A 23,445-nucleotide genomic window follows, 5' to 3' on the forward strand; every position below is an offset into this window, starting at 1 on the left:
ATTCAAGTCTGAACAGCTGGTTCTGGTGAGAGGCAGCAGAAATGAATTTCCCGTGCAGCTTTTGTATTAATAATTCATCTCATTAAGGTGTGGTCTAACAACACTAGCACAGGCCCCTGAATCAGCCCTGATACTGGTTCTGACAACCATTTCTTCTATGGACACCTCCAATTCTCATTTTCTTCTTGCCTCAATTTCCCCATGAAAAAATGAGAAGAACTGTGCTTGCTTTGGCTCAAACTGTAAGACAGTTGGCCTAATGTGCTCTTCCTTGGAGACTTTTTTAGACTTTTCCATTAGCATGGAGAACGTGCAACACTGTTATCTTGATCTAGTAGAATATGGGATTCTATCAAGAGTGAGTCAGTGAGTTCTATCATCAGTGAGTCAGGCCCAAGTATCAGGCTTAGAAACACACATTTCTGATCCATGGTACAGAGTCCCCTGCAGGGACTGGTTGCACACTGGACGGTGTTTAATAGCCCAGAGCCACAGCAAGACCTCATCCTTCTCAGACTTAGGTTATAACCTTCTCAGTACTGTGCAGGTTTGAATAGCGTTATCACAAATCATCAAAATGAATTACATTATTGTAAACACAACTGTCTGATCTATTTTTTTTCTCTCCTCCATTATTTACATCCTTTCTGTAAATACCTGAAGGGACTTCCAATCGGCAGGGTAAATTTACAGGATTTTGCTGTAAAAAGCTGATTCCAACTTTCAGTTAACAAACAAATTCTTAAAACTCTGTGGCATAGAAGGCAAATTCATCCTAGACAAACCCATGTTCTTGAGCCATGTGTCTGTTACGATCCCTCTTGGGGAGGATTTATTCAGAGATGTATTTCAGCCTTCTTCATTTTCTTCTAGTCTAGCAGCAGCAATTTATGTGTGTTACACAGCTCCAAGCAGTGTATATATTTATATCAAAACATTTATCTTGGTATAACCATCTTAGTGTAGACTACAGTTGCACTAGTGCAAGCTACCTCAATATTTAGGTCCTGAAGAAAGAAAAACAAGTGTATGTGTATCAGCACATTTTTGTTACATAGCACAAACACACTGAGCTGCAAAGAGAAGAGAATGACTGCTTTGTTACAGTTTTGTACTGTTTTGTTAGCAGTGGTGCAGTGATACAGTGCAGTTTTTGTGCACAGAAAGCACTAGTTCATGAAGAAATTATTTCTTCATTGAATGTGATTGTACAGCTGGCAACTCTGCCCACTGAATCTTCTTCTCAGCTCCAGATACGATCCCTTAGTCATGTTTCTTTCCATTGTATTTTCTCTTCTCCGGTTCATTTAGTTTCTGGAAGGTAGATAGGAAAGATCCATCTCATTTTTTCTTGCTCTGGAGGTTCCCAGTGCTTCCTAAGCTCCAGGAACAACCCTGCAGAGCCATCACTTGGCTTTGACTCCAGAGATCCCTCTTCCTTCTCCACCCCATCCCTTCTGTTTTCTCTACCACTCTCTCTCCAGAGTTGTCTATGCTAAACCAGCTTGTTTCCTTTCCTTATCTGCTGCTTCTCTGATTATGCAAACATGATCTTGCACTCCCTTCTTCCTTGTCAACTCTGAATGTACCTTCCCTCGTCCCATATGAGCCAAGAAACATTTTTCTTTAGCAGTTTGTTTTCAACATTTACTGGAACCAAAGGCCCCGTGGTACCTTCCTGCCTCTCACTTTAGAATGGCTTAACACCTTCCTCTGTGCTTTATCAAAAATCTCCGTGAGTGATGAGAAGAAAATAGAAAGCATTTGAGATGTCTTTGATAAGCTTAACTACTTCCAAAGACCTGCAGTTTGAAATAAGGAAGCCAGAGAAGAAAAACCTACTTCAAAAAAATCCATCAAAATCAAGTTCCAACAGTTTCTGGTTCAGTTTAGCATGGCAAGAAGATCTTTGAAAGGCTGGCTGCAGAAAAGCTTAAGTTTTGTGAAACCCTGAGGCATCACATGAGAAATAAAAACAGAGGTTTGACTTTGCCAAGAATAAACCTGGAAGCATTGTATTCTTCGATGTTAAAGAGCTTAATGTTCATAAAAATAGAGTGATTACTGCTAAAGAATGAATATTGCTGACTTGATTTCAGTCAGCAACATCAGTTGAAACCCAGTTTGACGAGAGTTCAGTCACCCTTCTTGTGTCAGATGATGATGGAATACCGCTAACTGTTGGGTCATAGAGCTTATAGAGTTATGAAAGACTCAGGCAAGTAAAAACTTATAGAGAAAATCTGTGACCACTTACATGAGGAGCAAAAATCTCTTCATTTTTTTCCCCACTGCCATGTAAATGTGAAGAAAAAAATTACTCATTAGAATGCATATTTTCTGTAGGGTTTGCATACATATTTAGGCTCCACAGCGTGTCTTTCCAAAATTATGGAATACATTGTGGGTGGTATGTAGTTAGTTTATTTATCATACAAATTCAAGAAGACAATATTCATTAATAAGATGATATCCTAACCATTTCCACTACTTAGGAGAAGAAGCACTAGAGAACATGACAGCTATATTCTGAAAGTGAGGCTGTTATCTGATATGGTTTTCATAGAATTGTAGAATTGTAGAATGGCCTGGGTTGCAAAGTTCCACAATGACCATCTAGTTTCAACCCCCTGCTATGTGCAGGGTCACCAACCAGCAAACCATACAGCCCAGAGCCACATCCAGCCTGGCCTTGAATGCCTCCAGGGATGGGGCATCCACAACCTCCTTGGGCAACCTGTTCCAGTGTGTCACCACCTTCTGTGTGAAAAACTTCCTACTAATATCTAACCTAAACCTCCCTTGTCCCAGTTTGAAACCATTTCCCCTTGTCCTATCACTATCCACCCCTGTAAACGGACGTTCCTCCTCCTGTTCCCTCAACCAATCCCTGTTTCCTCAACCTTTCTTCATAGGAGAAGTGCTCCAGCCCTCTGATCATCTGAGTGGCCCTCCTCTGGACCCACTCCAAGAGCTCCATGTCCTTCTTGTACTGCGGGCCCCAGGCCTGGACACAGTACTGCAGTTGGGCCTCACAAGAGCTGAGTAGAGGGGGACGATCACCTTCCTCTTCCTGCTGGCCACCCCTTCTTTAATGCAGCCCAGAACACAGTTGGCCTTCCTGGCTGCAAGTGCACACTGCTGGCTCATGTCCAGCTTCTCGTCCACCAGGACCCCCAAGTCCTTTTTTTTTTTTGTACAATTAAATCTTAAATAAAAACAAAACCATATCAAAATATTATGAGATAGATCCTCATGGTTGTGAAATGTCAGGACAAACTTCTCTAACTTTCTATTATTTCCATTGGTTCTTCTCAGAACTAAATGGTACTTTCAGCAGGTCAAAGAAGATACTGTTAACCCCCTTGCAATGGCCCTAGCTCCTAAACTTCTGTTTGAGCTTGCTTAGTGAGCACTAGAAAACTGTCACAGTTGAAATACTTAAAGTGAAGGCTCCACTATTTTAAGTGGACTTGCAGTACTCTAATTAGGCCATTTCGTAATCAGCTGGTACAGTGCTGACATGGCCTAGACAAGTAGTCCACAGGCATGACACAGTTCAAGACAGGTCTCGGACACGTAGATGGGATCTGCTTGTGATTAGTGTGGCAGATTGCACTGCAGTCTATTGAGATGCTCATTGAGGTCGTGTACAGCTCACGATTTTAAGCTCTATAATTTCTGATGCTTGCTTGAGGAACTCCGTGAGGAGATTCAGCATGTGGGCAGAGCGTGTGCGCGTGTGCGCCTGTGTTTGTCAGTCATAGCCCTTGCCCTCCCAAATGCAGATCTTTCTTTGGTTGCCCCAGTGAATGGCACGTGGCACTGAGTCATGTGGCAGGAGAATGGAGGGGGTGAAAGTGCACCAGCTGTGACAGTGCTGCTGCCAGGGAAGGCAGTCCCTCGCTGTCCTCTGAGCAGGGATCACAGACAGAAACTCTCCTGCTACTCCCTGGCACTGCAGTTTGTGCCCTTTATGAGAACAGCTGATCTGGAAGTGAACCGATGTGCAGGTCCTATTGTGGGCATGGCAAGGGGAACCAGGAAATGGGACTTCCACAGCTCTTTCTTTTGCTTTGAGATTTCATAAGTCTGTAAGTGTTATGATACAGCTTTATTAAAGATAAATCAGACATTGGTGATACTTACACAATGAAGGTGAGGGACTGATCGTGCCTTACTTATTAAAGTTAATCCTTCAGTGAGGTGAATAGGGTGCTGGGGAGCAGAAGGCATCTACATTTTAAGAAATAAAAAGCGGGAGAATTGTAATTTTCCTGAGTCAGTAAACATTATAGCACAATACTTTTTTACATTGAAAGAATGAGGAAAAGCCAAAATAAAGCACTTCATTTTAACAAAAGGCTTGTGCGTGTTCTGGAGATGGGGGTACAGAGAAAATGTGTCACACAAGGGATAGAAGCTATGTCTTTTTCCTGCTTTCCATCTGGATGGACAAAGAGGAGGCAACTCACACGAAACATGGCGAGAAGCTACATGTACTTTACTGTGTCAGTTTCAGAGGAGCGTTGCACTGGGTTGAAGTATTTAAGATAGAAGACATGCCTATGATACAGTAGGACCAAAATAAACATAATTGAGAAGCATTTTACTCCCCAAACTACTTCCTACAGCCACCTTATCACTTTCTCTTTAATCGCAATGTGGACAACAAATCCTCGCCATGAGGGTAAATCCTTTACGGTTCAGATGCAGACACTGATCCACCTGTAGTAACGTTAAGCTTAGGAGGAACTCTGCCAGACTCAGCTTGCTTAATTCGTTTCCAATGCAGATCACAGAGGAAGGGATGCAGTCAGGCAGAGATAAGCGACCAGGGACACGCGAGAGCTCACACGCGTGCTCATGCTCAGGGTGAGGCCGCCGTGCTGGGGCCCACCCAGCAGGAGATGCTGCCCAAGCGCAAATGCGGCTTTAATGCCTTCGTTACATTAGCGCCGCGTCAGCAGAAAAGAAGCATCGGATACATTTGGATAAGAAAGTATCCACTTTACTGAAGCTGCGAGAGCCAATGCATAATAACCTTCGTGCTTGCCGTGTTTGCTTAAGCGTTATTTTTGGCTGGATTTGTAAATGCGATGTAAATAATCGCTGATAGCCCAACGACGCTGCACGCCAGGACGGGCCGCAGCGGCTCTGCAGCAGCTCAGCACCCCGCCCGGCTGAGCAGCCCTCGCACGGCGAGCTCGTTGGCATCTCGTTACGATTCCCCAGACGGATGGAAAACCCTCCCGAGGAATGCGGATCGTTTGGGGGCAAAATAGCCGGGCTCGTTTCCCCGCTATTCGCATCGGGAATGGACGCTGCCCGCCCACCCGGCTCACAACCGAACGCCGGGCGCTCGGTGAAGGCGGCGGCAGCAGCGTCGGGCTCCGGCAGCGTTGGGCTCGGGCGGCGGCAGCCCTGCGGCCGGCGGGCACGAGGCTCCCGAGGGGCGGGCGGGCGGGAAGGAGGCAGCGGGGGGCGAGCGCCGCGCGCTCCCGTCGGGCCGCGTGCCCGCGCCGTGCCTACCGCCGGCCCGGGGCGGGGCCGTGACGCATTGCGGCTGGAGCGGGCCCGGGGCTGGGGCCGGCGCCCGGGGCTCGTCCCCTCGGCCGGCGGACCGCAAGAGCGAGCGACGGCGCGACGGCGCTCCCCGCCCAGGGACTGGCGGGGCCGCAGCGGGGCGGGGGCAGAGGAGCGGCGGTCCCGCCCCGAGCTCCGCTGCTCTACCTTAGCCGTTCCGGCACCTAAAATGGCTGGAGCGCGGCGCTGCGGGAGGTGAGCGGAGTCGCGGCCGCCGCCCTCAGCTCCTCCCGCTCGGCCCCGCTTGCGGCGCTGCCCGCCACCCGGCAGCATGTCGGCCGGCCAGGACGAGAGCTCGGTGCGGGTGGCCGTCAGGTAAGCGGCGGCTGCAGGTGGGGGAGCGGGGCGGCCCTCCGCGGAGCTGCGTCCGCCCGGAGGGAGCGCGCCGCCGCTGGGAGGTCCGCGCGGGGCCTCATTCTGACTTCTTTTTTCCCTCGGAAGCGGCGGAGAGGTGGACAAACGCTTCTCGAGGCCGCCTTGCTCGTCGAGTCGTTCTCGGCCTCGCGCTTTCAGCCGTGTCGCCGCACAGCTCCCGCTAATGATGGCCCCGCAGCCGCTCCTGCGCTCCGCGGTGCGAACCGCGCGGCTGCTTGCAGCAAACGGCAGTTTGTGTAGGAGCCGTGCTGGGAACGGAGCTTCAATCGTTCGGGAACATCAGCTCATTCAAATTACGCTTTTTTTTTAATCGGAGATAAAAATCTGGTGTTCGGCAGCGAGCTCCTGGCTCTTCTCGGTTTTCTACGTGAAGATGTTACGTTTGAAGAACTTCCAGATTAGCCTACGGATGTCTTAAGTTTCAGGATGCCTTTACATAATTCAAATATAAGAGGAAATAGACCTGCACGCACGCACACGTACAGCAGAATGCACGTGTTTGGGTTGGGGTCGTGGTACTGAATGGGGATTGTGGGTTTTTTTCCCCTCTAAAGAAGGTTCTCTGCGTTACTTGCTGCTGCTCTGGTGGCACACGCGGTCAGACCTCGGGCAAGGTCTGTCTCTCCGTTCGGGGTTTGCAGCCACCGCATGCGCTTCACCTTATGCCTAATTCAGGGACTGCACAGGAAGACAAAGCAGGTGGATAGCTGTGCTAAACAGGGCGTAGGAATAAGCCGTGCTGCTGAGAGCTGCTGCTGGTGGGTGTGTTGGGGGGAACAGCTCAATAACATTTTTGGTAAACAGGCACCGCCCATGTGTGATAACATGGGATGTACGCTGCAGTTGTGCTGCCCGTGCAGAGAGATGCTTCTGCGGGAGTGGTTTTCTGCCCGAGCCTTTTTCACACAGAGTACAGGGAGGTGTTATTCTAAAGCACGATTAGGCTGTGTATTTAAAGAGGAAAATATGAGATAGGTGTGATCCCCAAAATAGAGCGTGTTGCAGGTTAGCAGACTGCTCTGTCGTTTGAAGAAAATATTAAATATCCTTCAAGCCAAGGAAAATAGCGGTGTAGGAGTTCATTTAAAATACAAAGGGCTGTTGTTACTGGGAATTGACTAAAAGCTGCTGGTGCAGATATGTCCATGGTTGTAGACGTGTTATGATAAATAGATTAGAAATAATCTATGGCAAAGGGTTGATAAAAGTGAATGAGCATGGCTCAGCTGCATTACGATGGATCACGGTAGCTCTTGAAAACAAATCCCAAATGTTACAAGGCATATTTCTGTAGCATAATTGGACAACTGAGGTCCTGCAGCTGAGTACAGCTTGCTAGGAATGAGGGATTGCATCTTTGCTCCCATCTGCCTGCTTTGTCAGATTAACTGTTCACATGCAGTTAATCATTTCTCCTTCTCGGTTTAGAAGCCAGGATCAAACCCTTGCACAACTGCTTTTTCCTTGCCAGTAACTTCTCTGTTATTTCTGTTTGTGTACTCTGTGTAGTGCTGTAGTGCTCTGAGCTGCAAGACCAGTTGCATCAGCACAGCACTGTGCTGATGAAAACTACTGAATTCTGTTTCCTTCTTTTGGTTCTTCAGTCCTTTTGGGGGATTTGAGCTTAGTTCAGCATTGGTCTCTGCTGTTACAATGATTTAGTCTGTTTTTACATGTATATTTTATGAACAGGGCTTGCCCAACAGGAGCCCTGACTTTTAGGTTGCAACCCACATAGTAGTAACTCAACTGAGATGTTTCAAAGGCATTTTGCCCTGAGCTTTCTGAAGAGCTGCGTTAGCTTGAGCCTTAATCAGAGTTGTAGGATAGACATTACTGAAATGATTTAGCAAATTGTTTTGTTGTTTCTTTTTTTTCCAAAACCTAGTTATTTCACCTAATGGTAGACAACACTATTCAAAAATACTTGTTTCTTTCCAACCAGCACCACCTTAAAGCTATCATTTTGTATGTTAATTGCTCCCCATTTTCTTTAGTGTAATAATGGGTTTGTGAGCACTGAGCTAAATACTGTTTAGTGAAGCATGAAAGCTGAAAAGAATTTGGCAGGTAATCCAGTAACTAAGGTTAAATTCCCCACTTAAGAAAAAAAATTCTTTCTGTATTGCGGCCTCCACTGAAAGAGTTGTAGACTCGCTATTTTGGTAATAGTGTGCAACTTCAACAGAGAGCTTTGCTCTGTGTTCCTCTGCATGCCTGTGTGTAGTGCTTGTTTTCAGATGAAATCAGGGAGGCCTCCTGATGGCTATCTGAGCTCTTTTTTCTTTTACATGTGAAAAGCTACTCTTTTTGTCAAGCTGAAATTACCGCCTTCCTTCTGTCAATGTCTTTTCAGCAGATGAAGATTCACTTTTGTTGAGGAAGCTCTGAAGTGCTGCAGGCCATCAGGCAGGTAGTTCTGGAATCAAGTTCACAGAAGGATGTCAGTTATAGTTTCAAATTTTTGGGTATTTGCCATGTTAGCCACCATGTAGTGTAACTCAGGCTTCTTATGGGTTGGGTAGATGAGGTTCTCACCGACTGCTGTGATCCTCTCTAGCCACAGCATGTATTAGTGTGGAACTTAGTTATTGTGTGAGCTGTCTGGGGCTTGGGACTTGAAATGTCTCCAACAGGGGAGGTGGCAGTGCCTGTCCTCACTCTGTATGGGCATCCTAGGGCTCGGAGCACCTGGTCTATTGCATGGTGTCCTTGCCTAAAGCAGCAGGGTTGGAATGAGATGATCTTAAAGGCCCCTCCCAACCCATTCTGTGATCTTACCAAGGCTGATCTGAGCATACAGAAAGGTTGGAGTTAGGTCCTTTGCCTTTTTGACACAAGTTAAACAAGGGAACTCTTGAAGAGAGTAGTAATGGATGGATGGAGCTCATCAGAACGCTTGCTTGGGGGACTTGCCTCTGCTGAAGCATAAAACAATGTCTGTTACATGTATCCTGTTATAGAGAAGACAACAAAATTGTGGAAAATGGAGGTGTCTGTCTTCTAGTGCTCCACAAGAGAAGGATGGCTTTAATTCATGCTGAGTCACTGAGAGTCCCAGACACAAAGATGATAAGCTTCAGCGTTGATTGGTAATGCAGCCTTTTAAGATGCTGCATGAGAACAGAGGAAGAAATAATAAAGAGTTATGTGAAAAGGTGAATAGCTCTGCAAGTGACCAACAACCAAGGAAAAGTACAGTGGTCACTGAGATGTGGTTGAATGATGCCTCAGGTGGAGCGGACAGTGAAAGGGTATGAACTGTGTGGTGGTGCAGCTGAAGGAAATAGAGCTGCAGCGTTGGGCATGCTGTCATAGAGGAAGATGGAATCCAGTTGAAACTGTGTTAATGGCCAAAAGCAAAGAACCAGGAAAATGAGTAGTTAGGGGATGGTGTTTTATCACCAGGTATATTTAATATCAGAGAGCAGTGAAGGGAAGAGCTGTGGAAGTGTTTTATTGATTAATTCATTTATTTTTAAATCCTCCTTATGTTTGAGTTGATGTGCTTTATTCACTACTTTGGCAAGAGCATGAGTACCACTACTTCAGCTGCTGCTGTCAGGGCTGTGTTACAGCCCTCAAGCAAAGAGGAGCTGTGGGATATGGCCACCCAGATTTCCCTGAATCATCTCAGAGGTGCCCTTCTTGTACTTGCCCTGGCTCTCTGCCATACGCTGTAATGCTGCTTCACCACAGTGAAATCTGATGTTTGCCAAGTATGGCAATTTCATGTACAAAATATAAGGCATCTGTCAGGAAACTTTTTAAGTAACAGTGAAAGTAATAATTGTAGCTCACGAATGAAACCTTCTATTTCTGGTATTCCAAGAGGGGAAATGTACTGATTACTAATTCAATGTCAGTATGTTTGTTTGTTTATTTACGTATTTGCCCAACTAATCAAGCTGCTTGTGGCATGAGATCAGGATATGCTGTGAACTTCTGATAAGGCAGATGGGATGTGTTCATTCCTTGTAACCTCAACCTTCTGCTGCATAGATTTGTTCTGGAAGCTCTGGGTTTGTTCCTCCCTTGTCCCCAGTTCCTGAGCTACTTAGTTGGCTCTCTTCTGCACTTCTTGCTCTTTTGTTAGTTTCTATTTTTTATTTTTTATTTTTCCTTCCTATCTACTATTTGAGTACCTTTCCATCTTTCATGTTCTTCCCAGCAGTTATTTCTAATAGCTTCTGCACCAAAGTTATTTTCCTCTGTGCTGGATCCAGCTATTGCAAGCAGGAAAGAAGGAGTTGAGTGGAAGGAACCTGTCTTTTTGATGGCTGTGCTTTGAAGCACCTTGTGTGTTAAAATTAATTTTCTTACTTAGGTTGCTGTTCTGCAAATGGCTCCACAAATGTCAGCTGAATATCCATGCCTGCTGTGGTGTATATGTTGCAGGCTCTGGAGGTACTGGTTTCATGCTTCCTGTACAGCGCTAAGCATCTCTTACTATTTAAATTGTTCTGTAAGTAGTTAAGCAACAGAATAGATTACAGTAATATCCACTGGATCCTAAAAATGAACTTTCTTCAGTTACAATCCAGCTGTAATTATGTAAGGATGTGAAAGTTTTTCAGGAAAAATATCTGAGAAAATGATGTATGAATGAAGTTCAGCAGTCCAGCAGCATGCAATTATGCAGTAATGCCCTGTAAGGGCAAAAAAAAAGTTGTTTGGCAGTATTAAATAGTGATTTTTTTTATTTTTATTTTTTTTTAGTCTTGTCAAGTGTTGGGAAATATTTCTGTTGGAGAGTCTGTTAATGGAAGGATACCAAAGAAATCTAGCTTTTGGAAAGCTCACGTTGCATATCTTTTGTAAGTTTTCATGTTACTCTTTGCACCGTGACTTAAACAAACATTCCCTTGTCCTTTGCTGAAACTTTATGCCACCCCATCCATATGTTTTGCATTTGAGCTAGGGAAAAAAAACACAGCACCATCTGCTGCTGAATTAATTCAGGTTTCATCATATCTGACTTGATCATCCGTAACTGATATTGCTTGGGGCAGGCTGGGATCTGTGATCTTGCTTTCTAGGAAATAAACTTGCCTTTCCACAGCTCGTGAGGTAACCACAAACTCATTCTTTTGTGTAGGGGAAAGAAAGCCTAGTCAGGCATTTCCCTTCACGTTATGTATTCCTTGCCAAAACATGAATGCGTCTTCAATTGTAACAAAACAAAACCGACCAGAAGTGGTATTAGTTTGTCTGTGGCTGCAGGTGGATTGTATTTTGAACTTAAGTAAAGCTTGTAGAAGACCTGGGAATTTAGTTCACTTTGGAAATCTGGTTTCCATTTGGTGACGTTCTCTTTGCTGCACTCTGTAGAGAGTTAAAGGAATGTCTGTGCTACAATGTGAGCCCCATTACTGAGCTCAGGGCTTCACCTTTTCCTCTTTTCTGTGCGGCTCCTGTGAGTTCTTCTACAGTAACTGAATGACTCGTGCTTGGGATTGAGGGAGCCTTGCTCCCTCCCTCTGCTTTCCCTTTCTTTGCTCCAAGTGCTTCATAGGTTCCCCTTGCTGCCGAGACTGAGATGGTTGCTGAAGTTTTCACTTTTCTCTTAAGTTGCATGATTACAGATAGGAAATAAAGCTGTTTTAGGTGCATTTCTTTAGCTGATTGAGGAGAAGATTCTGTATTCTGTCATATCTGGGGCTGCTGGAGCAGATGATTTTTTTTTTTTTGTTATACTAATTTAATTCCTGTGTAGAGCACTTACAAGAAGTTAAAAGTATTGTTTGAACTGGAGAACAAAAAACTTAATTAGAAATCAAACACAATCTGAACGAGTCCAGCAAGAGTAACTACATGAGCTGTGCCTTTTTCTTGTGTGCTCTTTCCCTTCTTCTCTAAAATTATTTTAAATCTGTGCTCATTTTCTTTCTGTTATTACTTTCTTTTTTTGTAGTTCTCTGTATTACTTTCCAGTTTTCCCAAGTGAAACTTGGCTGAGATAAATGTCTGCCCCAGTGTGACTAAAGGCAGAAACTCAGCCTTATTTTTTTCCAACAAGTTCTCTAGTTTGATGCATTTACCATAGCAACAACATGCAAATGGAGACCAGTGGAAGGGTTTTAAAGACAGTGGCACAGTGACTTTGATGTGCAGAGAAGGTCTCTCCAATATATTTTTAAATGTTTAAAATGTGAACCTACTTGCATTGCCTTTGAAAATTCATGAAGGGACATACATGCCTGAAACCTTTCTGTCCTTGAAGTTGTTCTTGTTGGTTCTGAAAATTCTAACTTTTTTCAACTGATTCATTTATTGTGTGATGAAAACCAGTAGTGGTTTTCTTGTTTTTACTTTATGACCTTTCCATATGCTGCAGGATCTGTTGTGAAGTGCTGATTATGGACTGTATGTAATTGGGATGGGTGATAGATGCTTACGGTGCTCGTCTGGTGGTGTTTATATCCACACTTACTGTTCCGTGTTCAGTCTCTGGCCATAAGTCTTGCTGTCTACTCAGCATCAACCACAGCATGATCTTAACAAGATTTTTAAGTGTAATATTAGTACTGCTGGAGTGGACCAGTTAAGCTGCTGATACAGAGCTAGCCAGTGGATTAATGTAAAATGTCTCCTGGATAGACTCTGGGAACCAGGAGTGAGGAGTGGGTACCATTTTTGTTGTTCAGCAGCCTTCAACAGGTTTGCTTAAGTCCACCAGTGCTGGTGTAACTTATTTTTCTGATCAGTTGACAAGTGCTAGGCTTGCTGTCTGGGACAGTGCACACTTTAGGCAACTTTAGGATTTAATTCTATCAAGCAAAAATGAATGATGCATCCCTTGAGTTGGTGGAGTTCCAGCAGGAGAGGCTGAGAGCAACAAAACATTCATAGAAGGTTTTAAAATGATTTTTCGTTATGCACAGTAATCTACATGTGTACAAGTTGAAGGATGTTTTTGGAAATGGATTCAAGAGTTTGTTTTCTCATTGGTGCTGCTTGTATTTGTACTGCTATAGGACAGCTACGTAGCTCGGGTGCTTACCTGATGCTTAACTTTTGCAGGACATTGTACATCTAATGCAGATTCTGTATACTTCAAGTACTCCAAGTTTCCTGAAATGCCACACAGTAGATGGAAAGACACTGATTTTTTTTTTTTAATTTTTTTTCCCTCCCTCTTCATGTATTTTTAACTTAATTAGTCCTTCTAAAGGCTCGTTATCCCAAGATCCTGGGACTGCTCATCTCTCATGCAGTACTTTTGATCAGATACTTCTGCCAGCTGCAGTAGTTCCTCTTTTTCAGTTTGTGCTTGATTCTGTCCAGAATCACTGTGCCTCTGTCTTTACCTTATGAGTCTGAATGATATGAAGGTATGTAGCGAGCCTTTCTTTTCTTTCTTTTTTCTAATCTTCTTGTGCTCTGCTGGTGCTTCTTGTTTTGCCTGCTCAGAATTGTGTCTTAAGTTCCTCAGGCCAAAGATACAGCTTTAAAGTGTAGTAAGCACTTACAGAGTTGTGTAAGTAATACATAGTGCAGTATAATGAGAAAAACAGCTGCTGGTAAAACACCTTACTCATTACCTTCTATGGAAAGTGCTACAATCAAAAACTTCTGTTTTGCTAAAGCACCCATATGGCTTTGTTTCCATAACCCTCTCCCCATTCCTCTCCTGATTGTTTAATTTTTTTTTTTTAATATGAAAAGAATAGAATTAAAAAAGCTAATGCAAAACACTGATCCATAGGAAATGGCTGACTGATCCTAAGCAAACAATACTTTTCATTGGTTTTTGCTCCGTAGCAGTTGTCCAGGTAAGGTGTCTTTCAGTCCTTGGTCTCAAATGTGTTCCTTTTGAAGTCTAAATGTTTAATAAATATTTATTTCTGGCTCTGTAATGTGATGCCTTTGAATACTGCATTTTGTTTTCACTGGTTTTGTTTTTTTCCCCCCGCAAAGTATTACCCCATACATGTTAATTTGGAGACTGGTATTACTGATATTTCCCATGTTTTCTTTTTTCTAGTTACAATTATGTCACAAGTGAATAATCTGTACATTTGAGATAGTTTTATTTGTTTAATGAGAAAACTATTTTCTGGTCCTCAGTGTATTTCAAATATTCTCATGCAGGGCTGAGGAAGAGTAAATATTATACATATCTTTTTTTACACATAAGAGGGAAGAGAAGGGCTACCCTACTTACAGTTTGAAGTAATAGCAGGTCAGAAAGAGGGCCGCCAGTTCAATCTGCGTTACCTGTAGTGCGATTTACACTTCTGTCTGATCTGATCACTCAGGGACAATACAGATCTGGGGTAGGAACTGCTATTGACAGGTAAGCCATTTAATACTGAAGTACATTGATTATTAATATCTGTATATTTTTTAATGCTCCCAAAGCTAATTCTTTCCTCATGGCCCACGTGGTGTTGGCTGGTCATCTAGTAAACTTGATGTTTTGGCTCTGAATTTTGAAGCTACCTGTAGGTCTGCTTCATTATAATTGCTAGCAAAGCCTTTGGGGAACAGATGGGCTTTCATTGTTCATTGAATGTCAACAAGTAAAGCCTTGCTAGGCCCAAAAGAGGAATAAACATTCTACAGTTGAGAGCTTCAGTTGAAAGTGCTTTGTTCTGTGCTGCCAGGTCTGAAAGCAGGGCTAGCCCATCCTGGGCTGATTCTTCTGTTTTTTAACTCCTCTGACTGCTGAGAAGTTTTTTGGGAGGTAGAGAGGGGTCTTATATCAAGTGATGTTAGCCTACATCTTGGATGCTAGTTCACTGACAGTAAAGGGCAAGTGTACTCTCTGCTGTTGTTATAGGCAAGTGATTTTTAATAATATATGAAAATTGATCATGAAATGAAAGTATTGTGGCAAAAAAAAAAGAAGAAAATCAGACTTCAGAGAAAATGGAGTTTTTATGCAAGGCACAAAGTCATCCATGATAATCCTGATAATGTCTTGGCTGATGTCCAGCTTTCAATTTCAGTTCAGTTCAAGAAAAAATGCAGACTAATTAGAGGGAATTGAGGAGAGAAGGGTGATTATTGGGCATCTAAAAACAGGGCTGGTTCTATAATGTGAGATATGAGAAGGTGAAGATTGCTAAGAGCTGTGTTTTGAAATACTTAGTGCCAAATGCAAAGTAGAAGGGAATAAATTGTTCTTCATGTTCCAGCCACGTTAACAGGCTTAACCTCCAGTAAGAAAAGTAAAAGACAGGAAGGAAGCATTTATCTATTGTTAGGATGGATGTCCTGGGGCAGTTTGCGGAGATATGATATCATCCATAGGAGAGACTTCTAAAAACAAATCAAACTGATATCTGTCATGGATATGGACATAGATGATATTAGTACAGAAAAGTAGAGTGGGTGAGTAATCTCTAGGACATTTTCATGTGTCCTCAATCCCAATTGCCTGCAATTCCATGAAGTTGCATGTCCATTGTCAAGGCCTGAATTCAGCACACTTGAATCATAGAATGGCTTGGGTTGGAAGAGATGTCAAAGGTCATCTAGTTCCAAATCCCCTTGCCACAAGCAGGATTGCTGACCATTACATCTAGCACTAGACCAAGCTGTCCAGGGCCCCTTCCAGCCTGGCCTTGAGCACCTTCAGGGATGGAGCATCTACATCTCTGGGCAGCCTGTTCCAGCACCTCACCACTCTGTCTGTAAAAGCTTCCCTCTGACGTCTAGTCTAAATCTTCCCTCCGTCAGTTTAAAACCATTATTCCTTGTGCTGTCACTATCTAGCCATGTAAAAAATTAATTTCCCTCCTGTTTATAATCTCCTTTAAATGTCAGAAGGCTGCATGGATGTCTTCCCTGGAGCCCAAGCCCCCTCATTCTGTCTTTGTGGGAGAGATGCTCCAGCTCTCTTACAATCCTCGTGGTTCTCCTCAGGACCCTGTCGAAAAGTTCCGCATCTTTTCTGTTTCGTGGGCCCCCAGCCCTGGTTGCAGTGTTCCATATCGTGCCTCATAGGGGCAGAGTAGAGAGAAACAGTTACCTACCTCCCCTGCTGCCACCTCTTTTTTTGATGCAGCCCGGGATATAGTTGGCCTTCTAGACTGCAGGTGCACACTGCTGGCTTGTGTTAAGTTTTTCATCTACCAGGACCCTTAAGTCCTTCTCGGCAGGTCTACTCTCAGGGAATTCTTCTTGAGAACGATCCCATTCAGATGACATGGTATGCTTGTGGAAATGTGACAACATCCGTGTTAACAGAAAAGCCTTGGAAATTTGGAAGGGTAAGCTTAGACAAATTTAGGTTTGGAGGAGCCTTGGGATGTTATCTGATCAAACCTCCAGCTCAAAGCAGGCTCAAAACTAACTTCAGGGCAGGTTGCTCAGGGCTTTATCAAGTTATTATTGGAAAAACCTTTAAGAATGGAGATTGCTCAGTCTCTGGAATAACCAATACTTGACTGTTCTCAGGTGGAATTTTTTTTTTCCTTAGACCGGGTTGAGAAGTGTCTTGCTTTGGTTTGTGGCTGCTGTCTCTTCTCCTGACTTCAGTAAGGGAGCTCATCTCTGTCTTCTTGGTAATCTTCTCAAGTACTTGGAAGAGAACAGGCAAGGCCTAAAAGCCAGCAAGTTATAGTACGGTCTGTGTCTACAGGCTGTTGGGGAGGGTGAGCTGTGTGGAGAGCTTCAGCAAAGGGACCACAACCTCTTCAGATGAGTTCTGAATGTGAGGGGCATAGCGAGGTCTTGGCAGATGGGCAGTCATATAGTGGTGCTGGTAATATGGCTGCTGTTGGGGGGTAATGTGTTGTAATCAGACACAGCATGAAGTACTGGACGGTTTTGTTTTGTTTTACATGGCTAATGGGTTCGTTTTGTTCGGAAATCTATTTCCCACCCACTACCATTGTACCCCCGATCTTGAAGATCACTTGGTGATAGATGTGGTGTTGCTGCTGTGGAAGCCTTTGGAATGTGATTCAGCAAAGGGTAACAACATGCTTCCCCCTCCTCTCTGCAAGAATGCTTGGCAGTCATCTTTGCCTGTTTGCCACAGTTTAAACTCATTTATTTTTTGGCCAAGCTGACTAACAAGAATAATTAACCTTCAGCACTGTTACTGATTTCTTGCTTCTTGGATATTCATGCTCTCCTTAACCATCTCATAGAATAATTGTGTCAGTTTCCTTGTCCTGCCTGTGACAGTTTGGGTTTTGTTCTTATAATTCTGGTATGTTTGGCAGTATATATTCTTTAAATCATAGAGAAATGCATGTAGTTGGTCATTGCTTTATCACATGAAGCATGTGATAACCTTGTGAATACAACCCACAGCATCAGTTACTTATCTTGGAACAGCTTCCTTTGACTCTTAGGAAATTAATTATAGCTTGTGCCTTGTCAGTTTATGTTTTGTCTTTGGAAAAATGGATTCTAATATTTTCAGGAGTATGATTTAGTTATTTATTTTCTTTCCCTCTCCTTATTCCTCTGGATTTGTGTTCCACATAATTAATGTGTAACACTAGACAAAGTTAATGTTCAGTTTGCTTTATGTTGTTGATATCTGCCTTGTATCTGTGTGTTTTCTGGTTGAAGTTCAATCTATTTAAAACAGGAATATGTTGGTAGACAGAGGGAAGTGCCTCAAAACTTGTAGCATCTGCATCTTTTCTTGACCACATCTACTGCTCAGGATTTCTCAGACTGCAACTAGGAAACATTACTGCCTCCCAAATTGTATCACACGTGTCAAGGAGATTTGTCAAACTGTAGACTAGCCACTAGAATGTAGGTTAACATTGTTTTTTAATGTGAATTCTGTAATTTGTACTTGCATTCTTTTCAAATTAAAGCTGTCTGGGGGGAAGGCTGTATATCTAACAATGGACCAGTGGGGCAGAATGCTTGTAGTGTATTGCTTGACATCATTTTAGTGGAAACAGCTCTCCTGTTTTGTTGCTACCTCAGTATTGATGGGCATAGCCATTGCAGCACAGCAATGTGTGTGAGAGGTCCTGTCCTTTGCTCAGAAGTTACATCAACTAGCATTGTGGTGTTTTTCCATTTGGATAACAAAAATAAACTGTAGGAACCTGACTGTTAATGCACTTTCTGTTCAAAATATGCAAGGGCTGTAATTTGAAGTTAGCATATTAATATGTGTTTCAGCAATAGCTGTACTTCAGCTGTGAAATTTCTGCATGTGTGTTTTTTTTTTTTTTTTTTTTTTTTAATAGAATCACTGTGACATAGTTTTGGCTCGGTTCTTTGTTGCTTGTTAATGCTGCATTGGTCACTTCGCTGTGTTCCATTTCAGCAAGATTTGTCTCTTAGCTTCTGAATGCCAAACCTCTCAGAATGGCTCTTGGGGGTGACATGGCCTGACCACCAGGACATCTGCTGCTGTTTCATTCAGTGCAGGAATGAGCTGTAAGGCCTTGGAATCCTGCTGCTGTTTATGGGGTTGTCTCTATCATTAAAATATCAATAAGCTCATCTCCTGAGTGTTCATTCAGTATGAATGCAAGGGATGCGGTCAGTTAATTTGGAGAGCTACAGACTGTGAGAGGGCATCTTTTATGTAGGATGTAAGTTCTTTTTTGTTGGTTTTTGTCTTAATTTTTTTGGTCAAATTTTTCTCACTTAGTTACGAGCTCCGGTGAAGCTTGATTTAAATTGTTAACTGATGCAGGTCCTGCTGTGACAGCAGGCTTGTGGTGGTGTGTCACTGCTGTACCATTTTCCAGCTGCTGAGGCTGTGTTGCTGCATTTTTGCTGCTTTTGCAAGGTCCCTCTGCCAACAGTGCTGCTGTGGATTGGAAATCAGGAACCCAAATGTGCTGCTTTGCAGTGTCTGCTTGGAAATGCAAGGCTTAACTTATCCATATAAATACAGAGTTAGTGGTTGTGGGACCTCCACATGACACTGATGTTGGGTGGTAGATAAAAGACACAGATTATGTACATTTTATTTCCGTGGACTCTGATAAGATTATCTGACATACTGTATAACACCAGACAACAGGACTTAATTGAGAATCCAATTACGTGTTTAGTTATAAGCATGATTGTTTGTGAAGTGCAACCAATCCTGACCTCAAACTTTGAGGCAGGGAAATCTTCTTTTATTAGTTCTAGATAATCCTGCTCCCTCTTCTGAATCTGTGGCTCATTAGTTTCAGTTTATCTTGCTAATACTCATTGGCCATGCATTTTTAATTCAGTGGTCTAGCAATAGTTAACTCTAAGTATGGTTGGGAAATAATCCATCCATAGTTTCCTTTGGGCCTTGCTAATTATTCATGTGATGAGGCTTGTATAAGGGCTGCACTGCAGCTGTTTGATGTCAGAGTTCTATATTCCTGTGCAAACAAAAGTCAGGTGATAAGGCATGGGCAAGCAAAGTCTATAGTTGAAACCAGGGAGAAAGCAAACTTTTCTGTGAGGATCTTAAAGTGGTACCATCTGCTGAACTGTCACGCTTCTCCTTCAAAAAGTTAGATTTTAGTTGGCTTTTAGATAGATTTCAGATAGGCTTTTGTTGTGTCTATGTAACTTTTTTGTGTTTGTTGAGATTTATGATGAGGGCAGTGGTTAGGATGTGGTCAAAGCCGAGAGCACCCACTGAGTGAAAATGATGTTCTTTGTGTAGGTGTGAGAGGCAATTGGCTGATTCACAGCAATTAGTGATGTAAGGTTTGTAGCTCGCTGTAATAACGTCACGTGGTCTGATTTCTTAGCGCTGGTAAGGAAATAGCTTGAAATGGCTTTAACACTGTTCGTGTGACCCTTTCTGGAAGCCTGGTGCAGGCCATAGCATTCTGAAAGTTTTTACTGTGTCCCTCCAGTCTTCTCAGCACAGCATCTATCTAAACCTTTCATTGATTTTTTTCTGCCTCTCTTTCTTGAGGACTGAGATGCTGATTGACGTTCAATAGATCAAAGTGGCTCTTAATCCACTGTACTTCTTTTTCCATGTCCATTGTTACTGGTTTCTCTCTCCAGCTTGTTTCTACTGCAGTGTGGGTATTTTTGTGAGAGGGCTGTGTTTCTGCAGCAGTAGGTATAGCTTCTCTGTGTGGCATGCTTCTACTTTCCATGTAGAAGATACAACTCTGACTGCTTTCTCAGCAGTCACTATGGTGATGACACTGTGGCACTAAAGGATACAGTTTAGTGATGGGGGCTTAATAAGGCAGATTGGATGGAATGTATGATCTTGAAGGTTTTTTCCGACCTAAATGATTCTATGATTACAGCCTCCCAGGTCTTTATGTGCTGCCAGTAAGCCATTACTGCATTGTTTTTTTCGAATGTCTATAGTTTTTCTACTCCTAGCAAAGTATTTGTTATATTTGCTGTTGATCCTGGCAAACTTTGTGTTTACCTTCCTTTCTGCCCTGATCAATCCTGATCAAGTCCAGTTTAAGCCACAGAGCTCTTACCTTGCTCAGTGTTAAAGGCTTGGAGGAATGAGATATTTGCTCCCAACTGTTGTGGCAGGGCTGTAGCAAGCTGAATTGGCTTTACTGATGTCCTGTTGTGCTGCAGCGTAATGAACAGCTTAAATTTTTAAGGCCATTTGGAAGAGTTTTTGTCAAAACACTTGTTCTGAAAGTATCTGTGCTGCCTCCAGTGCATGTGGCCACTAAAGATTCTTGCATCAACAGACCACGAATAATTTGCATCAATAGTTTCTGAGAGCAGCTGGGAAATGTATGGTGCGGAGGTATTGTGTGCCAGGAAAAGCTGATTGAATTCAGACAAGACAAAGAAACTGGCTCTGACCCTGGAGAAGCGTGTCTGGACAGACCTTTCTTTCTGTCCCCCAGGAGCCACAGTGAAGCGTTGGGCAGACAGAAGGGATCACGGGATCAGGTGCTGCTGCTTTGTGTGCGAGAGCCCGGCGGCTGTGTACAAAGGGGAGGTCCATAGGCAAGGGCTGAGCCTCCCCTGTGTGTAGTGTGAGTGGAGAGAGCTGGTTTTAATGTGTCTGAGGTTTGTCAGTGCACGATTATTTGTTCTTAAAAGTAACTTTGCATATGTTGCTTTGGAGTCCTGTTTGGAATTGTAATCTAATCTGAGCCTTAATAAAAAATTAAGCATCCAGCTAGAACATGAAGCAGAAAGCACTCAGCCTCACTGTTAGGCTTGCATCCATATTAGTTGTTTCAAGGAGACACAAGTAACTAGTTCTTTCTATACTTTACTCACAGCGTGTATTTGATGAGTTGAGGACATAGCTGACTCGTGAACCTGTCAGTTTATGTTGCAGTGCAGTACCAGGGTGCGCTCATTTCTAGGACGTGCTCTATCTTGGAGCTAAAACTTTGTTTAAACAATGTTAATAGTATTTTTAATAGTGGTAATTCCAAGCTATACTCTGCTAGTGCAGTGAGGTATGTATGCTAGCAGCAGTTAAACCAGGGCAATGACTGCATTTGCACAGTGACTTCCACACTGATTTGCACAGCCAGCAAGATCGATCTGGCTGTCTGTTGTAGCTTAACCACCAGAAGACTGAGCAGCCTTTTCTATTTTATGTTACAAAAAGCCAGGAATATGAAATTGGCCCATACTTTCCCAGTGAGGTAGAAGAGCAAGTGCTGTCACTTTCTGTTACCTCAAAATCTCTCCTGCTCGCTCAAGTGGTAAGTTGAATATTACAGTCAATGAGTTACTTGGATAGCTTTAACTCTTAATGTTGTCCTGAGATATGTAATGTCAAAGCATCATATTTTTAACCTCAGTCAGGCGTTAAGCATCAGCCAGTTTTGAAGCAATGTAACAGCTTTTTTTTTTTTTAAGCTTAAGCTAGTGTAATATGAGTGTGTTTCTACAACTTAGAGGATGACAGTGGGGAAAAGTAATACTGCAATGTACAGGCAGCTGAAGTAGCTACAGCGTTTTGCTTATTGCAAAAATTTTAGCCCAAGCCAGGCAAATACAAATAATTTGAACATTTCAGTCTTTTATGTTTAATAAAATATGAAAAGTTAAAAAATATTTCGAAAATGTTTGTGGTTTATCAGCTGTAAAGCTATTTTCTATGCAGTACTCGCATTTAAATTCTGGTCTTCGTTATTGTCAGGCCTCTACTTTTCTGCCAGGACTGTTTTAACATGGTGATTGCATGCCAGAGGTGTTTGTTTCTGTGAAAAGTGGAAGCTTATCAAGGAGGAGAACTGGATTTGTCTGTGACAAGGTTCTACCCTAACTCTATGTAGCTGCATATAGTTGTGGTCTTTAAGTCCTTCAGTGGTCTGTCTCCCAGCCTGGAGAAGGGGCTGAGGATGTAATGGTGGCAGCTCAGCCTGCAGTGTGGATACTGTTGCAGCAGAGAGCTGTCTGACTACTGGCATTCTGATGTGAATTTCTGTATGGGAACTGGTTTTTGTATTAAGTTCTAGGATTAAGTCCTTGAATTTACTCTTTTTTTTTTTTTTTTTTTTTTTTTTTTTTTTTTTTTTAAACTAGCAATGCTGAACAAATCTTTAAAGACTGATAGTCTTCATTGGCAGTACCAGCTGTTTCATTAGTCAGCTGTGGCCAGCCACTTTTGCTTTACTTCTCTTGTTGTTTTTATTGTGACTATTCCAGGTTTCCACTGATATTTCCCGTATAAATGTTGAACAGAATCATAGAATAGTTTGGATTGGAGGGGACCTCAAAGCCCATCCACACCTAACCCCTGCTGTGGGCTGGCTGCCCTCACCAGCTCAGGCTGCCCAGGGCCCCATGCAACCCGGCCCTGAGCACCTGCAGGGATGGGGCACCCCCAGCTCTATGGGCAGCTGTGCCAGGGCCTCACCGCCCTCTGACTAAAACAATTTCCCCTGACATCTAATCTAAATCCTCCCCTCTTTTGGTTTAAAGCCATTCCCCTTTGTCCTGTTACTATTAGTCCATGTGAAAAGCTGGTGTCCCTTCAGTTTATGACCTTCAAGAACTGGAATACCACAGTGGGGTCTCCCTGCAGCCTTCTCTTCTCTAAGCTCAATGAGGTCAACTCTCTCAGCCTTCCTTCGTTAGGAGGGTGCTCCAGTCCTCTATTCTGTCATTAAAAGATACTTTCCTTTTTTTTTTTTTTCCCTCCCCTCTTCTCTGTCTACCACATTTGAAAACCAGTGTGCAATCAGTAGAAAAAAAGATTATGGTTAGTCCAAATTTTTTTGCCTGGTTGAAACTTCATGAGGAGTGTTGTTAGAATTAGTACCAGGAGACTCCAAACTACCTCAGCTTTTGGAGAAGATAAAAGCTTCAGTTCATGTTTGTTCAGTCAGTTCATGTTTGCCTGAAATGCTTGCTTCCAGCGAAAGAGCATCCAGCATTGTACCAAACAATCAATTCAGAGCATGGCTTAGAGTGGAAAAATGCTACCTAGTGCATTTCTAGCATAGTTTCCTGAATTGCTGACTTTCAACTAACTTTAGAGGTCTTCTGAAGCATCATCTGAGGCTGCCCAAGAGCAGGAAGGTGGTAAAGTCTTCATAAGGGCAGCTGAATGCAGTACCACTGCACAGGAAAATGAGGATGGAGGATCTC

The 23,445-nt window shown here is 43.2% G+C and overlaps 1 protein-coding gene across 9 annotated transcripts in view; it reads left to right on the forward strand.

The window, feature by feature from the left end:
- The first annotated feature begins 5,806 nt into the window (after nucleotides 1-5,806).
- KIF21A (kinesin family member 21A) overlaps nucleotides 5,807-23,445 on the forward strand; it is an 83,191-nt gene continuing 65,552 nt past the window's right edge. For all 9 annotated transcript variants that reach the window (XM_042872308.1, XM_042872310.1, XM_042872314.1 and 6 more), the window contains exon 1: nucleotides 5,807-5,901. In XM_042872308.1, coding sequence (XP_042728242.1) covers nucleotides 5,858-5,901 — 44 coding nt within the window. In that variant the 5' untranslated portion in view covers nucleotides 5,807-5,857. The remainder of the gene's footprint in view (nucleotides 5,902-23,445) is intronic.

The sequence above is a fragment of the Lagopus leucura genome, unplaced genomic scaffold (genome assembly GCF_019238085.1).
Source record: "Lagopus leucura isolate 7727_CA_CO unplaced genomic scaffold, USGS_WTPT01 Super-Scaffold_100008, whole genome shotgun sequence".
NCBI classification, from domain to species: domain Eukaryota; kingdom Metazoa; phylum Chordata; class Aves; order Galliformes; family Phasianidae; genus Lagopus; species Lagopus leucura.